The 20,795-nt window shown below is 66.5% G+C and overlaps 2 protein-coding genes across 5 annotated transcripts in view; one reads left to right on the top strand and one right to left on the bottom strand.

The window, feature by feature from the left end:
• The first annotated feature begins 17 nt into the window (after positions 1 to 17).
• FLII (FLII actin remodeling protein) lies at positions 18 to 9,254 on the top strand. Of its 2 annotated transcripts, none has more exons than XM_068699603.1 (30): positions 18 to 150; positions 1,635 to 1,745; positions 2,264 to 2,335; positions 2,457 to 2,537; positions 2,749 to 2,834; positions 2,985 to 3,146; positions 3,258 to 3,361; positions 3,439 to 3,614; positions 3,701 to 3,858; positions 3,941 to 4,025; positions 4,218 to 4,365; positions 4,484 to 4,617; positions 4,696 to 4,908; positions 5,003 to 5,182; positions 5,263 to 5,345; positions 5,428 to 5,502; positions 5,768 to 5,851; positions 5,932 to 6,103; positions 6,177 to 6,281; positions 6,434 to 6,625; positions 6,716 to 6,904; positions 7,006 to 7,145; positions 7,247 to 7,472; positions 7,601 to 7,755; positions 7,865 to 7,925; positions 8,019 to 8,147; positions 8,239 to 8,345; positions 8,461 to 8,566; positions 8,651 to 8,716; positions 8,831 to 9,254. In XM_068699603.1, the coding sequence occupies exons 1-30, from the start codon at positions 88 to 90 to the stop codon at positions 8,963 to 8,965; spliced, it is 3,798 nt and encodes a 1,265-aa protein (XP_068555704.1). In that variant the 5' UTR covers positions 18 to 87; the 3' UTR covers positions 8,966 to 9,254. The 2 variants fall into 2 exon arrangements, with proteins under 2 accessions (XP_068555704.1, XP_068555705.1); XM_068699604.1 differs by having other exon boundaries at positions 4,218 to 4,369; positions 4,488 to 4,617.
• Positions 9,255 to 9,324: 70 nt separating this feature from the next.
• LLGL1 (LLGL scribble cell polarity complex component 1) overlaps positions 9,325 to 20,795 on the bottom strand; it is a 48,622-nt gene continuing 37,151 nt past the window's right edge. For 2 of the 3 annotated variants that reach the window (XM_068699608.1, XM_068699609.1), the window contains 22 exons: positions 19,393 to 19,490; positions 16,682 to 16,763; positions 16,483 to 16,598; positions 15,683 to 15,841; positions 15,431 to 15,593; positions 15,211 to 15,346; positions 15,080 to 15,134; positions 14,834 to 14,991; positions 14,518 to 14,735; positions 14,341 to 14,408; positions 13,817 to 13,970; positions 13,416 to 13,520; positions 12,985 to 13,277; positions 12,745 to 12,898; positions 12,459 to 12,612; positions 12,075 to 12,358; positions 11,573 to 11,837; positions 11,370 to 11,484; positions 11,184 to 11,275; positions 10,963 to 11,086; positions 10,781 to 10,860; positions 9,325 to 10,464 (listed from right to left, as the gene is read on the bottom strand). In XM_068699608.1, coding sequence (XP_068555709.1) covers positions 10,782 to 10,860; positions 10,963 to 11,086; positions 11,184 to 11,275; positions 11,370 to 11,484; positions 11,573 to 11,837; positions 12,075 to 12,358; positions 12,459 to 12,612; positions 12,745 to 12,898; positions 12,985 to 13,277; positions 13,416 to 13,520; positions 13,817 to 13,970; positions 14,341 to 14,408; positions 14,518 to 14,735; positions 14,834 to 14,991; positions 15,080 to 15,134; positions 15,211 to 15,346; positions 15,431 to 15,593; positions 15,683 to 15,841; positions 16,483 to 16,598; positions 16,682 to 16,763; positions 19,393 to 19,490 — 3,072 coding nt within the window. In that variant the 3' untranslated portion in view covers positions 9,325 to 10,464; position 10,781. The remainder of the gene's footprint in view (positions 10,465 to 10,780; positions 10,861 to 10,962; positions 11,087 to 11,183; positions 11,276 to 11,369; positions 11,485 to 11,572; positions 11,838 to 12,074; positions 12,359 to 12,458; positions 12,613 to 12,744; positions 12,899 to 12,984; positions 13,278 to 13,415; positions 13,521 to 13,816; positions 13,971 to 14,340; positions 14,409 to 14,517; positions 14,736 to 14,833; positions 14,992 to 15,079; positions 15,135 to 15,210; positions 15,347 to 15,430; positions 15,594 to 15,682; positions 15,842 to 16,482; positions 16,599 to 16,681; positions 16,764 to 19,392; positions 19,491 to 20,795) is intronic. The other variant, XM_068699610.1, reaches the window with a different exon arrangement.

The raw sequence follows: 20,795 nt of genomic DNA, 5'->3' as shown, positions 1-20,795 counted from the left end.
CACCGCCTGGGGGCGGGAAACCGAGGGCGAGCGCGGCCGCTTCCTCCCCCGGGTCCTAGCGCCCGCCCGCTCCGCCCCAACGCCGCCATGGCGGCCACCGGGGTCCTGCCCTTCGTGCGCGGCGTCGACCTCAGCGGCAACGACTTCAAGGTGGGGGGGGCACCGGGGGGAGCACGGCCCCAGCCCCGTTCCCTGCCCCCGGGGCCGGCCCGCAGGGCACAGCCACGCCCCGGGGTGCCCGGCCCCCGGTACCGGGAGGGGTCCCCCCGGTGGTGGTGGTGGGGCGGGGGGGGCGGTGATGGGGTCGGGGGGGTGGTGATGGGGGTTTGGGGAACGGGGGGGGTCGGTGGGGGTGGGATGCACCGGGTGGGGCCTGGAGGGGTGGAGGGTGGAGGGCCTGGAGGGCTGGGAGGGAGCGGGGCTGGTGCTGATCCCATAGGGCTGGGTGACCCCATAGGGGTGGGACCGATCCCGTAGGGATGGGTGACCCCATAGGGCTGGGAGATCCCAGGTTCCGGGTCCCGATCCTATAGGGCTGGGTGACCCCATAGGGGTGGGACTAATTCCATAGGGCTGGGTGACCCCATAGGCCTGGGAGATCCCAGTCCCGGGTCCCAATCCCATAGGGCTGGGAGATCCGAGGTCCCAGGTCCTGATCCTATAGGGCTGGGAGATCCCAGTCCTGGGGACCGATCCCATAGGGCTGGGAGATCCTGGCCCCCAGGTCCCAATCCCATAGGGCTGGGTGATCCCATAGGGCTGGGTGATACCTGCCCCTGGGTCCCATAGGGCTGGGCGATCACAGTCTCTATGTCCCCATCCCGTAGGGCTGGGTGATCCCAGACCGCAGGTCCTGATCCCATTGGGCTGAGTGATCACATCCCCTGGGTCCCGATACCATAGGGCTAGGTGACCGTGGCCCCTGGATCCTGATCCCAAAGGGCTGGGTGATCTCAGCCCCCAGGTCCCAAAGGGCTGGGTGATCTCATCCCCCCGGGTCCTGATCCCAAAGGGCTGGGTGAACTCAGCCCCTAGGTCCTGATCCCATAGGGTTGGATGATCTCAGACACCCAGTTCCCGTTCCCATAGGGCTGGACGATCACAGCTCCCAGATCTCAGTCCCATAGGGCTGGGTGATCCTGGTCCCCCGGTCCCATAGGGCTGGGTGATCACAGCCCCTAGGTCCCAATCCCATAGGGCTGGGTGATCCTGGTCCCCTGGTCCCATAGGGCTGGGAGATCACAGCCCCCACGTCCCAATGCCATATAGCTGGTCGATTGCGGTCCCTGGGTCCAGATCCTATAAGTCTGGATGATCCCACCCCCCGGCTCCTGATCCTGTAGGGCTGGGCAATCACAGCCCCCAGATCCCCATCCCATAGGGCTGGGTGATCCCGGCCCACCAGATTTTGATCCCACAGGGCTGGGTGATTGCAGCCCCCAAGTCCCAATCCCATAGGACTGGGTAATCCCATAGGGCTGGGTGATCCTGGCTCCCAAATCCCACAGGTCTGGGCAATCCCAATCCCCAGAATCCACAGGGCTGATCAATCCCATCCTCCCCCCACCACCCAAAGCGGGGTGTCCCCATAAACCCCATGGGGCAGGCAGCTCTCACCATCCCATTCCCTATAGGGTGGCTACTTCCCGGAGCACGTGAAGGCGATGAGCAGCCTGCGCTGGCTGAAGCTGAACCGCACGGGGCTCTGCTACCTGCCCGAGGAGCTCGCCGCCCTCCAGAAGCTGGTGAGAGCCCGGGGGGCCGGGGCTCGTGGCCCCCATGGCACCTCAAATAATAGGGCTGAGCTGTGGTGCGTGGCTGAAATGGGATGCGGGAGATGTTGGGAGCGGGGCCGAGGCTGATCCGTGCGGGGTTGCACCTCGGTTTTGTAGCAAACCAGAGCAGAAACCCCACTCAGCTCCTCTGCCCTTTAATAAAAGGGAAGGGGGGAGCCTTATGGGGTTTTTTGGCCCTTTTAACTTCTAGAAAAAAAAAAAAAAAAAAAAAAAAAAAAAAAAGGCAGCAGCTGCCGGGCTTTGTTTTTTTGGGGGTGCCTGGGGCTCTGAGCGGTGTTTGTGATGCTCAGGGGGGGAGCAAAACTTCCCCAGGGTCCTCCTCCTGCCTCGCTGCCACCCCTTTGTCTGCCCCTTTCTGCATCACCCCGTGCAAAGCGCGTCCAGGAATTGGGGGCTGGGTTTGGGGGGCTGCAGGTGAGCACCCCAAACCCCGGAGGGCTCATCCCCTGCTCCCCCTCTCCCCGCAGGAGCATCTCTCCGTGAGCCACAACAACCTCACCACGCTCCACGGCGAGCTCTCCGGCCTGCCCTGCCTGCGGGTGAGTGTCCCCGGTGCCCCCCAGGCACCCCCCAGCCACCCCCCGGTGCTTTGGGGGCGCACAAAAACCCCATCCCCAGCCCTGCTGGAGGCTGCAGCGACCCCTCTCTCCCCTTTCCAAGGCCATCGTGGCTCGTGCCAACAGCCTGAAGAACTCGGGAGTCCCCGATGACATCTTCCAGCTGGACGACCTCTCGGTGCTGGTAGGCGCAGAGCCCCCCCACGCCGCCCTTCCCCAGCTCCCGGTCCTGTTCCCAACCCCTCAGCAGCCCCTCGTGCCCTTTTGGGGAGCGCAATGGGGCTGAGGAGCATCCTCAGGTCCCCGGGATGCTCCCTGTCCTCGGGGTTGGGTTGTGGTGGTGGTGGGACGGGGGGCACCCACCCCACCCCACCCCGCTGCCTTTGCTCCCCCAGGACCTGAGCTACAACCAGCTGACGGAGTGCCCCCGGGAGCTGGAGAACGCCAAGAACATGCTGGTCCTAAACCTCGGCCACAACAGGTGGGGCTGCACCGGGCTCCCCAAAAAACCACCTTACCCGCAGCCCCCTCCATCCCTCACCCTGCTCGCTCCGGGTCTCCCTCCTCGGGTCAGATCCGGGGGCTGGTTCCCGGTCCTGGGGCCACCCCGAATGTCCCCGTGTCCCCGCAGCATCGAGGCCATCCCCAACCAGCTCTTCATCAACCTAACGGACCTGCTGTACCTCGACCTGAGCAACAACAAGCTGGAGAGCCTCCCCCCGCAGATGCGGCGCCTGGTGCACCTCCAGACCCTCATCCTCAACGACAACCCCCTGCTGCACGCGCAGCTCCGGTACGGCCCCGGATTTTTTTTTTTTTTGGGGCTGGATCCCACAGTTTCGGGGCTGTGCTGAGCCCTGCCTTGGTGCCATCCCTGCCCCATGTCCCCTCTGTGTCCTTGCAGGCAGCTCCCGGCGCTGACGGCCCTACAGACCCTGCACCTGAGGAACACGCAGCGCACGCAGAGCAACCTGCCCACCAGCCTCGAGGGCCTGGCCAACCTGGCAGGTGGGGCTGCTTGCCCTCCTCGGGGCTCTGTTTTTCCCCCCCCCGGGGGTCTCCATCCCTTTTTTATCCCCCCCTAGACGTGGATCTGTCCTGCAACGACCTGAGCCGCGTCCCCGAGTGCCTCTACACCCTGGGCAGCCTGCGGCGCCTCAACCTGAGCAGCAACCAGATCACGGAGCTGTCCCTCTGCATTGACCAGTGGGCCCAGCTGGAGACCCTCAACCTGTCCCGAAACCAGCTCACCTCCCTGCCCGTGCGTGCCCCTAACCCCTTTCTTTGTGCCCCTGCCCCTTTTTTTCGTGTCCCCGTCCCTCACCCCTCCGCCTCCTCCATCCCCAGTCTGCCATCTGCAAGCTGACCAAGCTGAAGAAGCTCTACCTGAATTCCAACAAGCTGGACTTCGACGGGATCCCCTCGGGCATCGGCAAGCTCGCCAGCCTGGAGGAGTTCATGGCAGCCAACAACAACCTGGAGCTCATCCCCGAGAGCCTCTGCAGGTGGGGGCAGCCCCCGGGAGGGGGCACAGAGGGTCCCCGGGGGGGACGTGCGCCCCGGGCTCAGCGTCTCCGCGTCCCGCAGGTGCACGAAGCTGAGGAAGCTGGTGCTGAACAAGAACCGCCTGGTGACGCTCCCGGAGGCCATCCACTTCTTGACGGAGGTGGAGGTGAGACCCCAAGACCCACCGCAGCCCCGCGGGGGACCTGGGTTATGGGGTGGGATGGGGTGACAACAGGGCACGGTGTTTTGGGGCCGACGGCGCAAAGCGGCTCAGCCCGGGCACCTGGTGGATTCGGGACTCCTTTTACCCACCCCATTGCTTCAGAGCACTGAGCTCTGCCCCTTCTGTCCTTGGCAGGTCCTGGATGTGCGCGAGAACCCCAACCTGGTGATGCCCCCCAAGCCAGCGGACCGGGCAGCGGAGTGGTACAACATCGACTTCTCCCTGCAGAACCAGCTCCGCCTGGCCGGGGCTTCCCCAGCCACCGTGGCGGCTGCTGCAGCAGGCAAGTGGGGCAGGGAGGGAGAAAACCCCCCAGGGAAGCAGCCTCACCCCATAACCTGCCCCGTGCTGGGATTTTTGGGGGGGTCCCGGCTGCTTTTCACCCCATCCCCTGCCCCCAGGGAGCGGCACCAAGGACCCCCTGGCCCGCAAGATGCGGCTGCGGCGGCGCAAAGACTCTGCCCAGGACGACCAAGCCAAGCAGGTGCTGAAGGGGATGTCGGACGTGGCGCAGGAAAAAAACAAGAAGATAGAGGTAAGGGGGGGGAGGAGAAGGGTCCCAGCCCCTCCCGGGGTGCCCGGCAGCGTGGTGACCCCCTCCTCATCCCCGCAGGAGAGCGGAGAGGCGAAGGCGCCGGACCTGAAGGCTCGCCGCTGGGATCAGGGCTTGGAGAAGCCCCAGTTGGACTACTCCGAGTTCTTCAGCGAGGACGTGGGGCAGCTCCCCGGCCTCTGCGTCTGGCAGATCGAGAACTTCGTGCCCACGCTGGTGGACGAGGCTTTCCACGGCAAGTTCTACGAGGCCGACTGCTACATCGTGCTCAAGGTACCCGGGGAGGACCCAAGGGGGGCTCCCCTCCCGCGTCCCCAAATGGGGACCGTGGCCGACCCGTCTCGCCCCCCTCTCCGTCCCTCCGCAGACCTTCCTGGATGAGAACGGCTCCCTCAACTGGGAGATCTACTACTGGATCGGGCAGGAGGCCACGCTGGACAAGAAAGCCTGCTCCGCCATCCACGCCGTCAACCTGCGCAATTACCTGGGCGCCGAGTGCCGCAGCGTGCGGGAGGAGATGGGCGACGAGAGCGACGAATTCCTCCAGGTGGGGCCAACCCCGGGCTCGGAGCCCCCCACCCCCAGCCCTTCACCCCCTTCCCACCCTCACCGCCTCCTTTCTTTTAGGTTTTTGACAACGACATCTCCTACATCGAGGGCGGCACGGCCAGCGGCTTCTTCACGGTGGAGGACACGCAGTACGTCACCAGGTAGCGCAGGGGACGGGCGGTTTTGGGGGGCTTGGGGGGGGGCTGGCACAGCCCCATCTCACCGCAGCCCCCTCTCCTCGAGGCTGTACCGTGTCTACGGGAAGAAGAACGTCAAGCTGGAGCCCGTGGCGCTGAAAGGGACGTCGCTGGACCCCCGGTGAGCAGGGAAAGGGCGAGGGGGTGCAGGGTCCCCATAGTGGGGGGGCGTTGGGAAGGCGGCAGGGTCCGGCCGAGACCTCGTGGCTGCAGCTTTGGGGTGGGAATTGGCTGTGCCAGCGCCTTTTTTGCAAGGATGCGGGTCCAAATCCTGCTTGGCAGCCCCGCCAGCCACAGACCCCAGCCCCATGAAGACCCTCAGGGTGGGGAGGGCGTTGGGACACCCCCCACTGCTTCCTCCTGACCCAATTTCGTGCGCCCTCCAGCTTTGTGTTCCTCCTGGACCACGGCCTCGACCTCTTTGTGTGGCGGGGGAGCCGGGCCACGCTCAGCAGCACCACCAAGGCCAGGTAGGGCTGCTTTTTTGGGGGGTCCCGGGGGTGTAAGGGGGGGGGTGTGAGCCCACCACCTCACCCGGTCCCTGCCGCAGGCTCTTCGCCGAGAAGATCAACAAGAACGAGCGCAAGGGCAAGGCGGAGATCACGCTGCTCAGCCAGGGCCAGGAGACCCCCGAATTTTGGGAGGTGCTGGGGGGGCAGCCCGAGGAGATCCGGCCCTGCGTCCCCGATGATTTCCAGCCCCACAAACCCAAGCTGTACAAGGTGAGGTGCCACCAACCCCGGGGTCCCTGGTGGTGCCACGGCCACCCTCACCCCTGCCCCTTCCCCTGCGCAGGTGGGGCTGGGGCTGGGCTACCTGGAGCTGCCCCAAATCAACTACAAGCTGTCGGTGGAGCACAAGAAGAGGCTGAAGGCCGACCTGATGCCGGAGATGCGCCTGGTAGGAGCAGGACAGGGTGGGGAAGCTCTCCCAGTCTGACCAGTGAGACTGGTTTCGCGCCCCTATTACGGCACAGAGGCAGATTGGGGCAGCGGGGACCTCGGTGCGAAATATGGGGGGTGCTGACCCCTTTTTCCCCGTGCGTCCCGCAGCTGCAGAGCCTGCTGGACACCAAGAACGTCTACATCCTGGACTGCTGGTCCGACGTCTTCATCTGGATCGGGAGGAAATCCTCGAGGCTGGTGCGGGCGGCGGCGCTGAAGCTGAGCCAGGAGCTGTGCGGGATGCTGCACCGGCCCCGCCACGCCATGGTCACCCGCAACCTGGAGGGCACCGAGTGCCAGGTGAGGAGGGGACACGGAGCCTTTTTTTTGGGGGGCAGGGAGGCACAGAGCCCTGCTCCCTTTTTCCTCATCCTACACCCCCTGGTGAAGGTGTTCAAGTCCAAATTCAAGAACTGGGACGACGTCCTGCGCGTGGACTACACCCGCAACGCCGAGACGGTGCTGCAGGACGGGGGGCTCGCCGGCAAGGTCCGCAAGGACGCCGAGAAGAAGGACCAGATGAAGGCCGACCTCACCGCCCTCTTCCTGCCCCGCCAGCCCCCCATGCCCCTGAGCGAGGTAGGACCGAGGGGGCTGCCCCCCTGTGTCCGTCCTCGCCCCCAAAAAAACGTCCCCCAGCAATAGGGTTGGGGGCTGAGCGAGTTTTTTGGGGGCCGCAGGCGGAGCAGCTGATGGAGGAGTGGAACGAGGACCTGGATGGCATGGAGGGCTTCGTGCTGGAGGGCAAGAAATTCGCCCGGCTGCCCGAGGAGGAATTCGGCCACTTCCACACCCACGACTGCTACGTCTTCCTCTGCAGGTGACACCCGGCTTGGCCCCTCCGTGAAGCCCCCAAATCCCCCCCAAATCACCCCAAATCCTCCCCAAATCCCCTCTGCAACCCCCTGCCCCTGCCCTCAGGTACTGGGTGCCGGTGGAGTACGAGGAGGAGGAGGAGAAGAAGAAGAAGGGCGACGGCAAAGGGGAGGAGGAGGGCGAGGAGGAGGAGGAGGAGAAGCAGCCCGAGGAAGACTTCCAGTGCATCGTCTACTTCTGGCAGGGCCGCGAGGCCTCCAACATGGGCTGGCTCACCTTCACCTTCAGCCTGCAGAAAAAATTCGAGAGCCTCTTCCCCGGCAAGCTGGAGGTGAGCCCCGTGCCAAGGGGGACACACACACACACACACACGGGGGGGGTCCGGCACCCCACAGCCGGGTCTTGGGGCTGTTTTTTGGGGTCACCCCACGCCCCTCGTGTCCCCCCCTCCCCGTGCAGGTGGTGCGCATGACGCAGCAGCAGGAGAACCCCAAGTTCCTCTCGCACTTCAAGCGCCGCTTCGTCATCCACCGGGGCAAGAGGAAGGAGAAGCAGAGCCCGCCGCAGCCCAGCCTCTACCACATCCGCACCAACGGCGGGGCCCTCTGCACCAGGTCAGCCTCCTGGTGCCATGGGGGGGCCGGGTGGCACCCATGGGTGCTGCCTGGGGACGTACGGGCAGGCTGAGCCCCCCCTGAGCCCCCTTTTGTGCTCCTCACCCAGGTGCATCCAAATCAACACCGACGCCGGGCTGCTCAACTCCGAGTTCTGCTTCATCCTCAAGGTACCTCCTGGTGGCATCAGGGGGGGGTTCTGGGGGTCTCTTGTTGTCGTCCCCCCCCCGTGAGCAGTCCTGAGCCTGCCCCGCTGCCCCCAGGTCCCCTTTGAGAGCACGGACAACCAGGGCATCGTCTACACCTGGGTGGGCCGCGCAGCCGACCCCGACGAGGCCAAGCTGGCCGAGGACATCATGAACCAAATGTTCGATGATTCCTACAGCAAGCAGGTGAGGAGGGGATTTTGGGGGGCTCAGGGGGGGCTCAGCACCAACCTACCGAGGGCTGGAGGGGCTCAGCGCTGCCCCTGCCCTCCCGCAGGTGATCAACGAGGGAGAGGAGCCCGAAAACTTCTTCTGGGTGGGCATCGGGAGCCAAAAGCCCTACGATGAGGATGCCGAGTACATGAAACACTCCCGGCTCTTCAGGTGGGTCCTGTGGGGTGGGGGGGGGTTGGGGTGAGCCCCTTCCCCAGCTGTGCCCATTTTGGGGCATCCCGTGGGCGAAATTGGTTCTCCGGGGGTGCTAACGGGCTCTCTGCAGGTGCTCCAACGAGAAGGGTTATTTCGCCGTGTCCGAGAAGTGCTCCGATTTCTGCCAGGACGACCTGGCCGACGACGACATCATGCTGCTGGACAACGGGCAGGAGGTGGGGGGGGGGTCCTGGGGACCCCCCCAAGGTTGGGGGACACCCTAGGGGGGGCTGGATCAAACCTGTGTGCCCCTCCTGCAGGTCTACATGTGGGTGGGCACCCAGACCAGCCAGGTGGAGATCAAGCTGAGCCTCAAAGCCTGCCAGGTAGGGCGCAGCGAGCTGCTCGGGGGCAGCATTTGGGCACCCTAAAAGGGGGGGGCAGGGACCCCCAAATCCCCCCCCCACCCCAGGGACAGCCGTGCCGTGCTCTGCCCCCAGGTCTACATCCAGCACATGCGCTCCAAGGACCCCGCGCGGCCCCGCAAGCTGCGGCTGGTGCGGAAAGGCAACGAGCCCTGGCCCTTCACCCGCTGCTTCCACGCCTGGAGCGCCTTCCGCAAGCCTCCTGCCTAAAGGCTGGGGACCCCCCCGGCCCCCCCCCAAGCCTGCTTCAGCCGGGGGGGGGAGCACGGGGCTGTCCCCGTCCCCCTCCATCCCGCTACGGGGGCGCACGGAGGGTCCCCGAGCTCCCCGCGCGTGGGGGACCCCCTTTTAGCTTTGCTGAAGAGCACCGGGGGGGGGCAGCGAGGGGCTCCCCCCCCCTTTTTGTTGTGCTGCGGAGATGGGGGGCCGCCCCCCCCAGCCTGGAGGGGGGGGCAGCCCCTTGGTGTGGTATCAATAAAGGCTGCACTTCTCACCGCCAGCTGTGCCAGGCTCTCACTGCGCCCCCCTAAACCCCCCCAAACCCCCCCAAGACACCCCCAGCCTGGCAGTTGATATTAAATGCTTTTATTTTCAATATTAAAAACCAGTATTTTTAATAACTAAACAATGCTAAATTCATCTTACCAAAAAAAAGGAGGAGGTGGGGGGGGGGGTTTGGGGTGAGGGCTATTGGGGGGGGGGGGTTTCTACCAGGGACACTACAGCCCCGACCCCCCAGCAGGGCCCGGGGCATGGCTGCCTCCCCTGGCCCCCCCCCCGCCGAGGCCAGACACGTACCGTAAGAGAGAATTTGGGGAGGGGGGGGCACAGGAGACGGGGGGGGGCAAACCCCACGGATCCCCAAAATCAGGGCTGAGCCCCGGAGCCACCGCAGCCCCTGCGAGGAGGGGGCCAAGGAGCCCAGCAGGGATTTGGCACAGTGACACCCCCGGGGAGAGGGCGGGGGGGCTGACCTCACCCCCCCCCAACCCCCCCAAAACGTGATCCCATCCCAAACCCCCCCCCGTGGCAGGAATTAGTGTCAGGAAGGGGGGGCCCAGCCTGGAGAATAGCCCTTGGAGACGCCACCAAGAGAAAAAGGCCACCTGTGACCCCCCCCCAATCTCCAACCCACCCCCCCCAGGCCACTCGGGGAGAGGCAGGGGAATAAATGGGGGGGTCCCCAGGGCCCCCCCCCTTCCCCCAGCACACAGAGGAGGGGGCTGTAAACTGCAGGGAGCCGGGCATGTAAACAGAGACGAGGGGTCTGGGGGGGGGCCTCGCTTTGCGCCTCCCCAAGGAACCAAACCCGGGAGGAGGTGGCTGTGGGTTGGGGGGGGTGGCAAAAAGCCACCAGGGGCCCCCCCACACACACACCGTGAGGCAGCAGCATCCCCCCCCCCAGGAAGAAGGGGCTCTGGAGCAGGGGCCAGCTCCAACCCGACCGTGTAGGAAAAAAAAAATTCATAAATCTTCCCCGGGAAGAGTTTGTGCAACGTGGGCCCCCCCCTGCTGCCCCCCCCCAGCCAGAGGGGGGGCTCCAGGGCCAGCAGCCGGGCAGGGGGGCGCAGGGGGAGCGCCGGCGTGGATGTTAGAGAGGAGACGAGTCTACGTTACGCTGGGGGGGGCCGGGGGGGTCCAGTCGAGCCGTGCGTCCCGGGAAGCCGAGCGCTGAGAGGGGCCGGGGAGGCCACGGGCACCGGTGATGCCTGGGGGGGAAGAGACAGGTTAAAAGACTGGGGGAGACCCTAGGTGATGTGGGGGGGGATGGAGTAGGTGGGGGGGGGCAAAATGGGGTGGTGGTGGGGGCAAAATGGGGTGTGGGGGGGCTGGAGCTGCTGTTCCCCACCCATTTTGGGCAGGGAAAGCCCCTTGGGCACTCATTGCCCCCGTGGCCACGTGCTCCCTGCTGTGGATGGGGGCATGGGGGGGCCCAGCCCTAAATGCTGCAGGGGGGGGGGCAGCCAGAGCTGCATTTCCTTCCCCCCACCCCCCCTCCCTCAAAGGCACGGCCCCACCACCCACCTCATTTGATGAGGATGCCGGGGGGCCGCGCCTCGTCCTCGCTGGCGTTCCTCATGTTCCTCTCCGCCTCCTCCGAGGACCTGGGGGCAGAGCGGGGTGAGATGTGCCTGGTGCCCCCCCCCAGCTGCCAGCAGCACCCCCACACTCCTCCCGTTCCCCCCCCCCCCCAGCTCTGAACTCACGCCAAGAAATCCTTCACTTCTTCCACCGTGATGTCCCCGGTGGTGTCCAGCGGGTTCTCCATGCTGCTGTTGGGCGAGTCGACGGGGCCGGGCGAGAAGGAGGCCTGGTGCTCCTCGGGGGACCCTAGGGAGCCACGGGGGGGGGGATGGAGATGCCCAACCCCAAAATATTAACCCCCCCACACACCCACAAACACCCACCCCGTCCCCTCGTCACTCACTGTCACTGTCGGAGGGGGAATGGTTGGCCTCGGGGCTGTGCGGGACGTGGGTGCCGTTGGCTTGCGGCAGCTTCGGCGTCGCCGTGGAGTTGCTGGAAGGGAACACGGGGAGAGGTTGGTGCTGGTGGCATGGGGGGGGGACACAACAAGCCCCCGGGGTCGCGGTGAGCCCCCCGCACAGCCCACCTGAGGCAGGAGGTGTCCTGCAGCCGGGAGACCTCCAGGCAGCACAGCGGCTCCGTCACGTTCCTGGCACTCAGCGAGAAGCGCTCGAACTCGGAGGGCGAGATCAAGTAGAAACCTGCGGGGTGTTTGGGGAAGGGAACCATCAGGGACCCCCCCAGGAGGAAAAAAAAAGAGGTGGGGACGATAGGGAGCTGGCCCCTCACCTTGGCCGTGCTTGGTGAAGACGCAGGAGGCGATGCCGCTGATGTCCTCCTTGCGGATGCAGCCGTAGTGCACCTGGGGCCGCAGGCTGGGCACGGTGAAGATGTGGATGTCGCCCAGGTTGGTGAGGCAGGCCAGGCAGTTCTCCACCCGTTCCTCGGGGCCGGCGCTCGCCAGGCTCACCAGGGCCACCTTGCGAACCCGGCAGCCCTCGTGGGCCGTCAGCTTGAACTTGGTCTTGGCGCTCACTTTGGGCAGCGTGAAGACCTGGGGAGGGCGAGAGGAGGCGGGTGCCGCAGGGACAGGAACCCCCCGGGGGTGCAGGAGGTGGTGGAACTCCCTCCCGCTGCCCCAAAGCCTTCACCAAAGGGCAGTGAGACCCCAAAAACCACCCCAGCCCTTCGGTCACCCCCACCCTGGTTGCTTTTCCAAGCTCCAGCCTGGATGGGAACGCCCAGAGGGGACGCGGGATGTGGCGGGGTGGGCGCACAGCCCCAGGCTCACCTTGAACTGCTCCTCCGAGGAGATGAGCATGGAGTGGCTGCCCTGCATGTCGGGGGCCTTGGCCAGGTCCCGTGACACCTCGTAGGGCTCGGGCAGGGGGTTCCCCCGGCCGTCCAGCACGGCGATGGCCACCACGGGCGCCCGGTGCATCAGCTGGATCTCCTTGCCCAGCACCGCCTCCACCGCCCGCTCCGAAAACTTCTCCTGCGACGGCACCTCCAGGGCGTAGGCGAACACCGAGCCCGAGTTGGTCCCTGCCCACATCGTGGGGCCGTGGTGGGCGGCTGCGGGACGGGAGGAGAAGCAGCAGCAGCATGAGGATCCCCCCCCCTCTCTCTCTCCCCACGCCGTGGCTGCAGGAGGGGACGTGCAGGGGGCTCTCACCGTCCCGCAGGAAGGTGTCGGCGAAGTAGAGGCAGCGCACCACGCCGGAGAGCGAGTCGTCGGCCGAGCGGGGCTCGATCCGCCGCTGCACCGGGGTCATCTCCACCTCGGGGGGGCCCGCCTGCTCCGCCAGCTGCGCGTTGGCCTCCTGCACCTTGCGAGGTGGGGAGGGGGTGCAGGGGAACGGGGGTCAGGAGCCCCCCACCCCACACACACACACACACAGAGGGAGGTGTGGAGAGGGGGGGAATGGGGAGGCGAGGAGCCGGCCCCGCTGTGCGCCCACCTTGCTGGAGGGGCTGCCGGGGTTGAGCCTCTTCTTGCCCGACACCCTGCTCTTGCGGATGCGGCGGAAGGACTGCCGCAGGGACTTCTTCAGGGACTTGACGCGGGACAGGGGCCCCTCCATGGCCAGCGAGTCGTTGGGGTGCAGCGTACACCTGCGGCACCGCTGCTCAGCGCCCGGACCCCTCTGTAGGGTCCCCAACCCCAAGCATCCCCCCCCCATAACACCCCATAGAGCTACCTGGCCAGCACCGGGTTGCGCCGGTGGTAATCGAAGAGCCCGAAGCCGTGGCTGGTGCCGAAAGCCACCAGGTTCCACTCGGAGTGCAGGGTGACGGCGGTGACGGCGGCGGGGGGCACGCACTGCACCAGGACGCTGGGCTGGAAGCCGGGGGCGAAGGCGAGGGGGCCGTTACGGGGCGCCAGGCGGTCGTGGCCCTTCCAGGTGAAGCCCTCGCGGTCCTGCAGCAGGTCCACCGTGGCCACGCTGACGGCGTGCTCCGACTTCTCGTCGCTCAGCTCCATCACCAGCACCTGCAGGGAGGGGACAAGAAGCCGGTGGGGGACACGGAGGGCTGCCACGGGTAAGATCCTCGATCCTGCCCACGAGGATGGGTGTAGGGGGGGATGTGGGGCACCCCACGCTTGGTTGCGTTGTCCCCTAATCCCTACCTGGCCGGCCGTGCCTGCCACCACCATTTTGGCCGTGTATTTGCACAGAGCGATCTTCTGGATGCCCAGGCGGGGGTCATCGCTGTAGGGATCAAAGCAGCCCACCTGCGGGGAGGGGAGAGGGGCCGGGGGTGGCACACAGCACCGGGCACCGTGCCCGGGGTCAGCTCCGTCCCCACGCGTCCCCGGTGCCCTGGAATCCCCCCCCCACAACGCCCCACGGGATGGGGCGTGCAGAACAAGCGTCCCTTGTGTCCCCGAGGCAGCAGCTGTGCCCCGAGCGAGGGGACACGTCCCCACGGCGCAGCTGGGATGGATCCTACAAGGGCAACTCCCCCTGAAGCAGGGGGGAGCCGGGGACCACAGCTTCTCCCCCCCACGGTGTCCCCCCGAGACGTCACCTTGCGGAACGGCGGCCACTCCTCCTCGCCCGCCTGGTTGAGGCTGTCGTTGTGCTCGCAGTCGGTCTGGAAGATGCCGGCGGTGCCCAGCTTGTAGAGAGGCTTTAGGGACACCCCCGAGGCGTCCCAGAACCGCACCGTGCCGTCCTCGTGCCTGCCGGGGCCACCATGGGGGTGAAGGAGGAGGGGGGGGGGGTTAACAAGAGCCGCCTGTGCGCTGGTGGCCGCCGTGCCAGGAGGGGTGAGGGGACAACGCAGCGGGTGACGTGCTGCTGCCCGGCCACCGAGCTACACAGCGGGGATTGTCAGCACAGCCAGCACCAGCAGCTGCCCCCCCCAGCTCCCCTGCACCCCCGTGGGCTTCAGCTCCTGGTGGATTTCCCCCCAGCATCACCCAGCCCCACTCCCACCACGGGAAGGGGCTGGGGACGTCCCCTCCTCCCTCCTGGCATTTCGGAACCCCCCCTTGCGCCCCCTCCTCGTCATGCGTGGGGCTCCACAGCAGAGCCATGGCAGGCGCTCACCCGGTGAGGAGCAGACCTCGCTGCGTGGGCTCCTGGGCCAGGTTCTTCCCCCCGTTGATGGGCCAAGCCTGGGAGGGGGGGTGACAGCGAGCGTCACAGCTCCGTGCGCCCACCCCACGGCACTCGGGGTGGGTGTGGGGGGTGTGTGTGCATCCCCCCTCCGTCCCCAGCACTCACCGCGGAGGAGAGGCGGGGGCTCTGCTGCTCCCCGACGCTGACGATCCTCTCCCAGAGCTTGAGGGGCACGTTGGAGATGTGGTAGGAGCAGGTGATGGCGGAGGAGTGGAGCGGGGCCAGGTACGGGGCGGGGATGGTGGGCCAGCCGGGGGTCTGCAGGTCGATCACCACCAGCTCCTCCTCCACCAGCACCACCAGGGCGCGGGGGTTCTCAAAGCCTAAGAAAGGAAAAAAAAAGAATAAAAAATAAAGAAGGATGCTGCTAGGGGAGCCCCCACCCCCCCAGCCTTGGGGACACGGTGCTGGTGGGACCCACCTCCCTCGGGCACCTCGGGGTTCTGCACGGTGAAGAAATCGATGACTCGGGAGGTGAAGTCCAGCGTGGCCAGGGTCTGGCCCTGCAGGACGCTGACGCAGTGCCGGTCGCCGTAGCTGGCCCGGGGCATGCCGCCGTTGAAGATGATGAAGGGGTTGCTGCAGGGTGGGGGGGGGAGCAGAGGGGTCAGATCCTACACACACCCTAAAGGACCACCAGCACCCACCCCGCGTCCCCGGCACCTACCCCGACTCGCAGGTCCGCCACAGGATCTTGTTGATGGCTTTGCAGGGGAAGGGACCTGCAAAAGGGAGATGGCACTGCTGTCACGATGCCAACCTGAGCCCCCCAAGTCCCCCCCCAATGAACCCACGCACCGTAGGGGATGGTGGAGAGGACGGGCTGCTGCGTCCTCTGCCCGCTGCCGCCGGCCGCCCACACCATGTAGCCGCCGTCGCTGTGCGAGCTGACGATGCTCTTCCCGCTGTGCTCCCAGGCCAGGCTCTCCAGCTGCTGCAGAAAGGCACAACGAGGGGCTCAAAATGTAGGGGACAGTCCTCAGGACCCCCCTCTCCAGGGCTTTCCCAGCCCAGGTACCTGGTTCCCCAGGAAGAGGTGCTGGACGGCGCGCGTGCTCTGGTCCCACAGAGCCACCAGCCCGCGGCTGTACCCGATGAGGAGCCTGCCAGCATCACGGGGGTGCTCCTGGATGGACTCCACCGGCCCCAAAGCCTTCCCGCAGCGATATTCATCGGGCACGCTGCACCACGGGGGGGAAAAAAGGGAGAAAACGGGGTCAGGAAGGGCCGGGGTTGGGCAAATTATTCGGGGTGCGGAGCCGGCGCTCACCTTTGTAGGATCTCGTCCTGGAAGAGGGTTTTGTCCTCCAGCAGCACGAGGCCGGGCAGGGTGAGGAAGTAAACGGCGCCGCCCTCGGTGCCCAGGCAGGCCACGGCGCCCAGGGCCATGGGCAGGATCACCGTCACCCTCGTGATGCTGGGGGAGCAGCTGCGGGGGCACCAGGGGCTGCGTCAGCAGCGGGCACGGACCCTAAAATCTCTCCGTCCCGCTCCGGCATCACCTCAGCATCCCCAACCCTGCCAGCCCACGAGGATGGGGATGATTCTTGGGGCCAGCAGCCGGGCTTTTTGGCCACCAGGTGATTCCTGAGCCAATTCTTTACTCCCCGTGCCCGGGGCTGCTTTTCCCAGCACGGATCCCGAGTTGGGACGCCCGCTCCCCCGCGCCGCTCCCAGCCCGGTGCCCTTCTTGCTCCCCTTATCACTCCCCAGGTGTCTGGAGGCCGGGAGCTGCTCCCACGCCGTGCTCCGTCCCCACCGAGCTGTTTTTTTTTTTGCTGTTTTGGTTTTTTTTTCGTTGTTTTGGTTTTTTTTTCCTCCCTCCCCAAGCCAAACAAACAGCACAAAGCCTCGCAGCTGGCAGCGCCGCGGCCAAACCCCACCCCGGCACCACGCCGGAGCCGGGTGTAAACTCTGGCAGACCTCGCCTGCCGCCGCCCCAACGCAAAAAGCATCAACACCCACAGTGACAGCGGGGTCACCATCCCCCGGGGGGGGGGAAAAACAAGGCTGGGAGCCCCCCCATGACCCCAGCCGAGTGTGGAGGAGGAGAACTTAGCGGTGCCGAACCCGGGGCGCGCTGGGAGGCCGAAGCTGCGGGTCTCCTCCAGGTGGGAGCAGCCCTCCTTCTGGTAGATCTCCCAGAGGTGCAGCGTGTTGTCATCCAGCAGGGACAGCAGCCAGCCCTGCAGGGGGACAGCGGGGTGGGCGGGGGGGGCCACGGATCGGTGAGACCCCCCCCAGAACCCCCCAAGTGCCCCCCACCTACCTGCCCGGCCAAGAAGTGCAGCTGGGTGACGGTGGCCGTCTCCTTGTGCAAGCCCGTCAGCTCCACCCCGGGTGCACCGTATCTGGGGGGGGGCGTTAAGGAAGCAAAAAGGACGAAGCCCACCCCAAAAAATCCCCCAAAATCCCCCCCACCCAATTCCCAAATCTCACAGGGTGCAATTCAACCCGCAACCCCCCATCTAAGCCCGATTTAACCCCCCTCATCCCACCCAGACCCCCACAGACCCCCACCCCATAGCCCTGGCCGCCCCCCAGCCCGCTCCCCGCGTCCCCCCCCGCGTCCCCCAGTCCCTCTCCGAGGGTCACCAAGCAACGGCCCCGCGGCTCGCGTGTTGCTGGGAGCAACCCTGCTCCTGCGCCAGCCGCCGCGCGGTGCTTATTCAGCAGCTCCCCCCCGCGCCCCCCCCTCCGCCTGCTTCCTGCCCCAAACCCACCCCAGCTCCACAAAAAAATTTAAAAAAAAGGACCCGGAGCAGCCCCGGATGGCGGCGAGCCGGGGGATTTGCTGCTCGGCCGGGGGAAATGAGTTTGGAGGATGCTGAAGGGAAACCCCCGCGGACCCACTGCTCGGATTTGGGGTCGGACGTGCCCTGCGCACCCCAATCCAAGGTTTGGGACCCTCCTGGCAGAGTGGGGCCGGACCCCAGCGGGACAGCTCCGAGCCCCCTTCCTGCTCTCATTTTGCTGCCCAATTACGCTCCAAATGGCCGGCAGCGGGGCCGGGGCCGTTGCCAATTAGCCACGCTCGCTCGGGCGCGGACAATGTCCCCAAAGCCCTCGGCGGCCTCGTGCCCTCAACTTTCCCAGGGGCTCCCCTCAGCCCGGCTGCTCCACTTGGATCCAGCCCCGTGGGGACACCGGGGACGCCGCCAGCCCCGGCACGGCCACGGGCACCGAGCTCTTGCCATGCCTCCTGCCCGTACCCGGTGCTTCCGAGGTTTGGGGTGGGCGCACGAGGGCCGGGCGGGCTCCTGGCCTCCGCCACCCCCTTCTTTCTCACCCCGGGGCCGCCCGGCACGCAGGGTGGGGTTTGGTATGTGCCGGCACGGCCGCACTCACCCAACTGGTCCCGGCTCCTCCGTCGGCGACGCCGCTCAGCAGGAACCGGGGTAGGACCGGCACCGATGCTCCAGCGCCTTGTGGCACCCCAACGGGGCCATACAGCACCCTAACGGGGCCATACAGCACCCTAACGGTGCCATACAGCACCCTAACGGGGCCATACAGCACCCCAACGGGGCCCTCCAGCCGCGAGGAGCCCCCCGATCCCTGCTTCACCCACCCACGAGCAGCCAACCTCCAAGCTGCTCCCCCCCAGGATGCCCGGCGCATGGCCCCGTGCGCATCCCGCACCCCAAAACCGGGATGGCTGAGACCCCACAGCACAGTTCCCATATATCCCTGCCCTTTTTCTCCCCCCAAACAGCCACACCGCTGCCTCCCCGTGCCCCGCACGCTGTCCTGGGCATGGGGAACAGGCGCAGCAGCTCTGCCCGGGCCGACAGGCAGGAGCTGTCTGGCAGCACCGGCGTGGCCGGGCTGGAGGCGCCGCGGCGCTGGGGACATCCCGGAGGAGCCAGACAGCCGGGCTGGGGATGCGGGGAACAAGGAAAAAGGGGAAAAACTGCAGCCCCGGGGCAGCATCCATCACGGCTGGGGGGGTTGGGGGACGTCGCCCCGTCCCTGCTCACCCCGGGGGGCTCCAAACCGGGGAGCCGGCACCGCGCCGAACGCCGCATCCCCAAAATGTGATGCTGGCAGCTCCGGGGGCAAGCAGGCAGCGAGAGCAGCTCAGGATGTGCAGGCGATTTGGGGAGCAAGTGATGGGATCCCCGTTTTCCCCTCTAGCTGTGGGGGGGGGACACATGGGTCCCCGGAGGGTGACAGCCCCCGGTGCCGCGCTGCCTGCGCCCCGCAGCCCCCAAGCCCAGCCGGGGAGCGCCCAGCGGTGCCCCCGCTGACCAGTAACACCAGTTTGGCCAGCTCCCGGCCATGCAGCCGGTACTGGGGCCTCCTCCTCACCCCGCTTCCCTGCGCCGCCCGGTCCCCAACCCCGCTCCAAGCATCCCCCCCCCGGGGCCAGCCCCCGACCCAGCACCGAGCCGAGCGGCGACGTCGCGGCCCCAGGCAGAAAAAAAAAAACCAAAATCTTTATGCAGGGGGGAGGCAGGACAGCCAGGACCCCTTTCCGCCCCTAAAACAAACCCAAAACAACACAACCACCCCCAAAACATCAGGCTCGGCCCCCCCCAACCCCCCCCGGAGCCCACCCCGCATTCCTGCGGCGCGGGGGCCCCCCGAGCGCGGGCCGCATCCAGCCCTGGCCGCCCGCCAGCGGCCCCGCTGGAGCCTCCCCAGCAGCAACAAAGCGCGGCCGGACCCCTACAAAACACCCGGGACTTCCCCCCCCCCCCCTCCCTTTTTTCCCATTTTTTTCCCCTATTTCCTTCCCAAACAACTGCAGGGAGCACGGGGAGGAGCCCCCCAGGGCGAGGAAAACGGGGGGGGGCGTTTTGGACAACGCGGCCGCTTTTCCTCCCCCCCCCTTTCCCCAGCGCAGCTGCAGCCCAGCTGGACGGACGGACGGACGGACAGACCCCGTTGGGACGTGGCTGGGGATGGGGAGGGGGGGGCAACGTGCGTGTTTGTGCCCCCCCCCCCATGTCCCCCCCCCTCGGTGCTGAAGGATACAGCTTCACCGCTCCCGCCTTGGTGCCGATGGCCATCACGCGCAGCCGGGGGTCGTAGGCCAGGGCGCTGGGCTGGCTGGGGAAGCCGTGCTCCACGGTCTGCGGGGACAAACGGGTCAAAACGGAGCCCCCCCAGCTCACCCCAAAACCCCCCCAGATTGCCCCAAACCCCCCCCAGCTCGCCCCGAACCCCCCCGGTACAAGCAGCATCACCCCAACACCCACCGGTGCCCGCAGCGCCCCGGGTGACGTTTTACCAGGGCGCACGCCCACCCCGTTGAACCTCCCCAAAAAACTCCCCCAAATTTCCCCCCTCCCCGCCACGCCGAGGCACTCGGGGAGCCCAAATCCTACAAAACGCCCCCCCCCCCTCATCCCCACGGTGCCCCCCCCCCCAGTGGAACCAGGCGAGCGGGACCTGCGAGCGCCTGGGAGCGGAGCCGTCCCCGGCTGAGCCGCCCGCGGGCACCTTCCCAAGGAAGTCCGGGGACGGCGGCGTGCCCGGGCTCGCCGTTTCGGGAGGGGTTCCCGGGGATTTGGGGCAGCCCCCCCCCAAACCCTACACACCCCACACACCCCTCCATCCCCATCAAACAGCGGGGAAGAGCTCCCGGAGCCAGCCCGGCCGGATCCCCGGACCCCGTTGCCTTTGTCTGGGGCCGCCGGCGGGTGACTTTGCGCACCCATCGCCGGGGATCCCGATGAGGGATGGGGTCCACGGGATGGGATCACGGGGGTCCGGGCACCCCGCTGCCTTCTGGCACCCCAAAAAAATTTGGGTTTGGGTCCTGCTCCCCATCCCCGTGCACCATAAAGTGTGTAGGGTGAGCGCTGTGCGCCCTGCAGCCACCCCAAAGCCGCCGCTGGGCACGGGGCTGCAGCGCCCCGGTGCCGAGCTGGGAACACCCAAAAAAACCCTACCAGGAATCCTAAAAATTAAAAAACCCTAAAAAAAAACCCTCCGACCCCCTTCGCATCCCTTCCTCCCGCCAGGCAGCGGGGTTGCATCCGGCAGGAGGCTGCTCCGGCCGGCCCAGGGGCGCTCTGGGCCAAATTACTGCAAAATCCGAGGCAGATTGGGAGCACGGGGAGAGGGGGGAAAAAAATAAAAATTATAAAAAATAAAAAAAAAAAGACAAAAATGACAAAAAATAAATAAATAAGGAGAGCTTAATGCGAGGCAGGTGGGCAGGCTGCGGCCCCCCGGGGATGGATGGGGCCGGGGGGGGGGGGAATGGGGCTGCTCCTGGCAGCGTTTCCGATGGGGAGACCCCTCCCCAAAAAAAAAATTTAATAAAATAAAAATTTGGGGGTTTTGGGAAAGCAAAGGGGGGACCCCAAAAATGGGGCTGCATCCCCGGGGGGGTCAGGGGTGATCCCGGGGGTGTCCCCGGCACCACGGGG

The sequence above is a fragment of the Anas acuta genome, chromosome 15 (assembly GCF_963932015.1).
Source record: "Anas acuta chromosome 15, bAnaAcu1.1, whole genome shotgun sequence".
NCBI classification, from domain to species: domain Eukaryota; kingdom Metazoa; phylum Chordata; class Aves; order Anseriformes; family Anatidae; genus Anas; species Anas acuta.
This window is presented reverse-complemented; position numbering and strand designations above follow the sequence as displayed.

Coding starts and splice junctions, on each gene's coding strand:
- FLII (XM_068699603.1), top strand. CDS start 88: ATGGCGGCCACCGGGGTCCTGCCCTTCGTGCGCGGCGTCGACCTCAGC. Junction 1,746..2,263: donor TCGCCGCCCTCCAGAAGCTG/GTGAGAGCCCGG, acceptor CTCTCCCCGCAG/GAGCATCTCTCCGTGAGCCA. Junction 6,626..6,715: donor TGGAGGGCACCGAGTGCCAG/GTGAGGAGGGGA, acceptor CCCCTGGTGAAG/GTGTTCAAGTCCAAATTCAA.